This window comes from Solanum verrucosum, unplaced genomic scaffold, assembly GCF_900185275.1.
Source record: "Solanum verrucosum unplaced genomic scaffold, falcon-dt-bn FXZP01000038.1, whole genome shotgun sequence".
NCBI classification, from domain to species: Eukaryota; Viridiplantae; Streptophyta; class Magnoliopsida; order Solanales; family Solanaceae; genus Solanum; species Solanum verrucosum.
In genome coordinates, this window is record NW_026020564.1 from 5415804 (window position 1) to 5421907 (window position 6104).

At 37.3% G+C, this 6104-nt stretch overlaps 1 protein-coding gene across 1 annotated transcript; it reads left to right on the plus strand.

The window, feature by feature from the left end:
* The first annotated feature begins 273 nt into the window (after nucleotides 1–273).
* LOC125810257 (U-box domain-containing protein 5-like) lies at nucleotides 274–5208 on the plus strand. Its single transcript, XM_049489769.1, has 4 exons — nucleotides 274–344; nucleotides 3779–3961; nucleotides 4423–4530; nucleotides 4788–5208. The coding sequence occupies exons 1-4, from the start codon at nucleotides 288–290 to the stop codon at nucleotides 5160–5162; spliced, it is 723 nt and encodes a 240-aa protein (XP_049345726.1). The 5' UTR covers nucleotides 274–287; the 3' UTR covers nucleotides 5163–5208.
* The last annotated feature ends 896 nt before the right edge of the window (nucleotides 5209–6104 follow it).

Consider the following 6104-nt stretch of genomic DNA (forward strand, 5'->3'; position numbering starts at 1 on the left):
AAATAAGGAGAAAAATTGGATCTTTTTATGTAAAGAAATCTCTATTTGAACCCCAAGTTTTGAAATTTTTTCTGGGAATTTTATGAGTTTCTGAATTGTGGAGTTGGGCTTAGTGTTGGAAGTTTGTTTTTCATCTTAAGAAGAAAAGGGTTTTTGTATTTTCTCCCCTAGGTAAGCATTCTTGAAATTCTTAGTCTCTTGTCCTTTGTATTTGCATCTTCTTGATAATATTTAGTACTATGTCAAATGTGACACTAAGTTTTGTGTTCTTTTTACCAGATATTATCATGTGGATTGATGCTGCTGAAGTAAGTGAGACACCTCCATCTCATCATGCTATTAAGGTATTATGAGTTCTAAGCTCCTCCTCTCTTTTTCTCTGTTTTCTAGTTCCTTATTTACATTCCCAAAGGGTGAGAAATTGAGAAAAAAATGAGGGTAATGAGAAGTCTTACTTTAAGGGGTCGTTTGATGTGATAGATAAAGAAAAATAATTTCAAGATAAGTTATCCCTACTTGTGGGTGGAATACTAATTCCGAGATAACTTATTCTAGGATAAAAATGTGAAATAACAAAAGTACCCCTTAAACCCTCCTTTATAAACAAACAACTTGTTCTTATAGGGCGTTTTTGCAAACAAACAAGTTATTATTAGAAATTATGCCATGCATATTATTTCAATATGACAAACCAAACAACCAATAAAAAATAATCTTAGTAAAACTAATCACATCATAACTTATTCCAACATAACTTTTCATATCATAACTAATTCAAACATAATTTGTATTCAAACCAAACGACCCCTAATAGTAGGGGTTGTTTGGTTGGGAATAAGTCATCCCGGGATAAGTTATATATCTCATCACTAAGGTATAAATTGTGGGATAAATAATCTCAGGACTGCCTAAGACCTCCAACCAAAAACAGGATAAAATAGTCCTGCATTTTAGTCCTATGATTATTATATCTTATACCTTACATCAAATGATTCCTTAGTTAGAATGGCCCCTTGGGTGTGGCTTAGGGTTCAACGAAGTGGGTTGAGAACTATGAGGTCTTAGGTTTGAGTCCCAGTGGAGGCAATCTGGGAGCAATTCTAGAGATCGAAAGAGAAGAAGAAAAAGGGTACATTTTTTCTGATGGGATTGGATGAAACAACCTATGGAACAGTGAGGTCCAATCTTCTTTACCGTCTATTCAAAGATGGTGCAGGAAGAGCGGGTGTCGCCTGTGGAAAAGATGATCGGAGTGGAACAATGGCGTTTGCACTACAAGTAGGCTACACTTACCGGAACCAAGGTGAGGGAGAAACAATAATGTGGTATGTTAACATTGTAAGAAACTCGAACAAGAACTTTCTCAAAAAATAAGGGATAAAAAGCAACTCGGACATGAAGCAAGAATATGCTAATGACTCACGGGTTACCCAGAATAATGTTCAAACAACCCAAAATGTGAAGAGAGAATAGGTTGCAGAGGAAGAGGTCAACCATAGTAGCAGAAAGGTGGTCTAGGCGTTGGACGAGGAAGAACCAATTGTCGCGCCAATGTTGTAGTGACCAAAGATGGGAGAGGACCGAACACAAGATTGATGAACATAGGCTCGATGGAACAACCAGAACTGAGCCTTGAGGAGTGGAAAACTGTGATCGAGATGTTGAAAGCTAAAAGATTGAATACAAATGACAAGATGGATGGTAGACCTGAAAATAAATACTGGATCATTGACACTAGGGCCACCAATCATATAACAGGTAATCCAGAAGGATTATGTGATCAACAGGACATTCCAAAGTGTCCGATTGGACTTCTGGACGGAAGCAACTCGATTGCCACCAAAGAGGGTTCCCTTATGCTGAATGATTCAACATGGCTAAAAGATGTCCTTTATGTTACAGATTTAACAACATACCCAAAATAATCTCACAAGTGAGGTCTAATGAGGGTAGAGTGTACGTAGATCTTACCCCTACCTCATAGCGATAGAAGGGTTGCTTTCGATAGACCCTCAGCTTAAGTAACACATCTCAAAGCAGTTTGAAAAAGGGAATATGAAAATGAAAGTAGTAAAAGCAACGAAAAAACTTGCTAGGGGAAACATAATACGGTAAATGAAGCAATGAAAACAACAAGTAATACCAAATCAAATAATATAGTAATAATAACAATACTGATAAGAGAGCTCGATAACGCTCAACTACCTACTAGCTTCCATCCTAGTTTTTTTACCTCTATTTCTTCCTATATTGGGTCATGATCTTAGTAAATTGCACGAGTGTCTGTCTAATACGTCTACCCAAGACCCACTATAGCCAACTTTTCACACCTCCTCACTGGAGCAGATGTGCATCTTCTTTTTCACATGTTCGAACCATCTAGCCTCCCTACGTCATCTTGTCCAACACGAAAGTCACTCCCACCTTATGCCGAATAACTTCGTTCCTGATCTTATCTCTCCTAGTATTTCTAACATCCATCTCAACATCCTCATTTCCTTTACTCCTAATTTTTGAACATTCAAGTTCTTGACCTGCCAACACTCCCCCCTATACAACTTAACTTGCCCGACGACAAATTTATAAAATTTGCCTTTAAGTCTTAATGGTACATTCTTATCACATAAGACACTAGATGCGATTTTCAATTTCATTTACCACGCTACAATATGATATGTAACATCATCGTCGATCTCCCCATTTCCTTGAATTATGACCCCAGATACTTCAAACTTCCTTTGTTTGATATGACTTGTGCATTAATCCTCACTTCCACATCTGAGATATGACACGTGAGTTACATCACTGAACTTACACTCCAAGTATATTGTGTTAGTCCTGCTCAACCTGAAGCCTTTAGACTCCAGGGTCTATCGTAAGTTTTTTCTAGGTCAATGAACATCATATGTAAGCTCCTCTTCCTTTCTCCCTATACTGCTCCATCATTCTCCTTATGAGATGTATGTCTTCTGTAGTCGAACACCCCGACATGAAACCAAATTGAAGTGAATTGTCACTATGTCCGAGATGAGCCGTTGGCCGGTCGTATATCTTCAAGCTATGTTCCACGAATGATCAGTTGGTTGATATTTTTACAAAGGTATCCGGAAGGTCGCAATATGAACATCTCCTTGGCAAATTGGGCATATGGATCCTCATGCTCCACCTTGGGGGGGGGGAGGAGAGTAAAGTAGTAAATATTATGATAAATTGTATTATGGTAGTTATGTAATTGTAATAATTATGGTAATTGAATCATTGTAGTTCAATTAGGAAAGAGAAGGAGTTATTGTAATGAAGGGCGATATTGTGAATATTGAACAATAGAAAAGGAAGAGGAAATTTCTCCCAAAAGTGTGGCTTTTGTTCGTCGTTTCTGCATCTTTATTTCAACACTTTTCATCGCTCCAAACGTTGGTGGACAGAGTCACCCAATACATGTGTCGGAGGGAGGTAACATGTGCCCATGGGTATTAGTCGAGGAACACACAAGCTGGCCCAGACACCACGGTATTAAAATATATAGTAGTTAGAATTCCATGAGGGAACAGAAAAATTATTAAAACCAAAAGGTTTTTGCCTCTTGGGAAAATTCTGCTGGCTGGGATTTTTTTAGTTGAACATTGTTAGTTTTCTAAATGCACTGATGTATCAGTCAATTCCTGAATATTTCCTTGTCATTTATCCCATATTATGGTGCCATTTGCTTTAAGCTTTAAACTGATATTTTCCTTTTGCAAATCAACTTAATATCTCCTGTTGGTTATGATGATGACAGGTGCATCATCTAATGTGCATGGAACTAATTCAGTTTGTAACTAGAGTTTCGATATTACTTCCTGAAATTGAAGCAGTCCGTCCTGGATGCTCCGGAACAGAGGCACTTTGTCGGTTGAACAGTGAAATTGACAAAGCTAAGACACTGCATCAGCACTGCAGTGAATCTAGTAAGCTATACTTGGTATGCATTCTGGAACAAGCTAAACCAACTAGTTATTTGTTGAGTTTTTTGTTAAATTTACCTCCCAAATAAGCTATACTTCACTTTTTTTTGTTAAATATATCTCTTATGTAATGCTACATTGACCCCATTCCTCCAAAACTTAGTCAGTTGAACTAGTACAGAACTTAACATACTGGTGGAATTTCCATCAATATACAAGGGGTTTTTCTTAATGCTATCTTGTTTATGTTTCCATGGAGGCCAGCAGCTTAGGCTAGTCAAGGAAGGGAGTCTAAGACTATGTGCGACGGGTAGGATGGTAGAGGCACATTCATATCATAGCATTTCTAACACAATTCATCGGTTTATACAATTAAGTGTTTGCATGACCAATGTAACACTTCTAAACATTATAAACATACAATGAAGATACTCTATTATCTTCAGTCACTAAACAACAATCTATATTGCGTTTCCAGGCATTCACAGGAGATACTATACTCTCACGATGTAAGAAATCAAGAAACATGTTTGAGCAAAGCTTAAACCAGGTGCAAAATATGGTTCCAGTATCGCTGGCTGCAGAGGTCAGTCAGAAAACATTCCTATGAGAGGTTCATCTATGCATATTTTCTATTTCTGGTGGTCTTGATTGCATAATTCTTGATGTGTTTCAGTTCTATAAGTGAATATACAAGCCCGTGGTGCATGCTAGTTAGTAGAATTTTCAACTAAATGACAAAGTCCGTAATGCTCATTTGGCTGCACATTATTTTCAACTAATCTCCATATCTATTGTATTTTCTTGGTGGCATTCCACTTTAATGAAAAATACTGGCTGCAGATTTTACAACTGATTGCTGAACTAAGGGGTGCGATATTCAGCATGGACCCATCTGAAGAGGAGGCAGGGAAGGTTATAAAGGAATTACTTCATCGGTATGTCAACACAACAGATTCAGCTGAAGAATATGCCTTTGAGGCAATTCAAGTTGCTATGTGGAAGCTTCATATCACATCTCTAAAAGCTCTTTCAATTGAAAAACGATCCATAAAAGAGATGATGGATAGAGTTGGTGAGGGTGAGACAACGAAAAGGAGGATCTTATCAATATTTCTTAGGCTCCTTAATAAGCATGGAAAATCAATTGTGACAGAGCAAACTCACAAGGAAGACTCTTACCCATTTTACAACCAGTGTGAAGTGAACTCTCATTAGAGATGCCAACTTGACGGTGCTGAAGTAGACGTTCTGAGGAGCTCTCTAACACCGAGTGAGTTGAAATGTCCTTTGTCTTTGAGATATGATTAGACAAGACATGTCTTAGATGCAATTTACCGAGGACATGATTGTAGATAGGAAAATATGGAGGTCGAAGATTAGGGTAGAGGGTTAGTAGGTATAGCGTTGTCTAGTTCCCTTTTTAGTATTGCTATTATTACTATCTTATTATTCAACTGTAGTATTACCAATTATTTCTTTTGTTTCAGTAATTGTATTATGTGTCGTTGCTACTATTCTCTTCTTTGCTATTGTATTTACCTTACATGCTTGTCTTTTGAGCTGAGGGTCGATTGGAAACCACCTTTTTACCTTCCCAAAGTAGGGTTAAGGCTGCATTCATTATACCCTACCTAGATTGGACTTGTGGGATTATATTGGGTATGTCATTGTTGTCTTTATTTGAGATTGATGTATGGTCCTGTTGTAATTGCGTCTGGACAAACGTATGAAAGATTTCGGATTCAGAAATGGTTTGCTGAAGGGAGTGATACATGTCCAATCCTTTCTGGTGTGTTAGGACAATAAGATATATGCAGACTTTACATCTACCTCTATGGAGTAAGTTGTTTCTGATAGGTCCTCAACTTAGATTAGTATACTTTATATGATCCCAATTTCCCAAATATGTTACATTTAAATTGTTTACATAGATCATTAGATGCAACCAAACTTCGTGGCTTTGAGAAAATATTTAACATTTCAAAGAAAAAAAGTACTTATATTTTTAGCCTTTTTTATTCTTTCGGTTTAGGGATTTGACGTTTGAGAAAAACCAGCTCATGGAATGTCGAAAGAATCTAAGCATTCAACTCAAAACTTTAAGATAACAATTCGACTTATTTTGTTTCAATCCGCCCTGCATAAAATCTGCCCTGC

Bases quoted from the DNA above. Each gene is read 5' to 3' on its own strand.
- LOC125810257 (XM_049489769.1), top strand. From the start codon at position 288: ATGTGGATTGATGCTGCTGAAGTAAGTGAGACACCTCCATCTCATCAT. The intron at 345-3,778 runs GTATTATGAGTT...TGATGATGACAG, and splicing joins CATCTCATCATGCTATTAAG to GTGCATCATCTAATGTGCAT. The intron at 3,962-4,422 runs GTATGCATTCTG...TTGCGTTTCCAG, and splicing joins AATCTAGTAAGCTATACTTG to GCATTCACAGGAGATACTAT.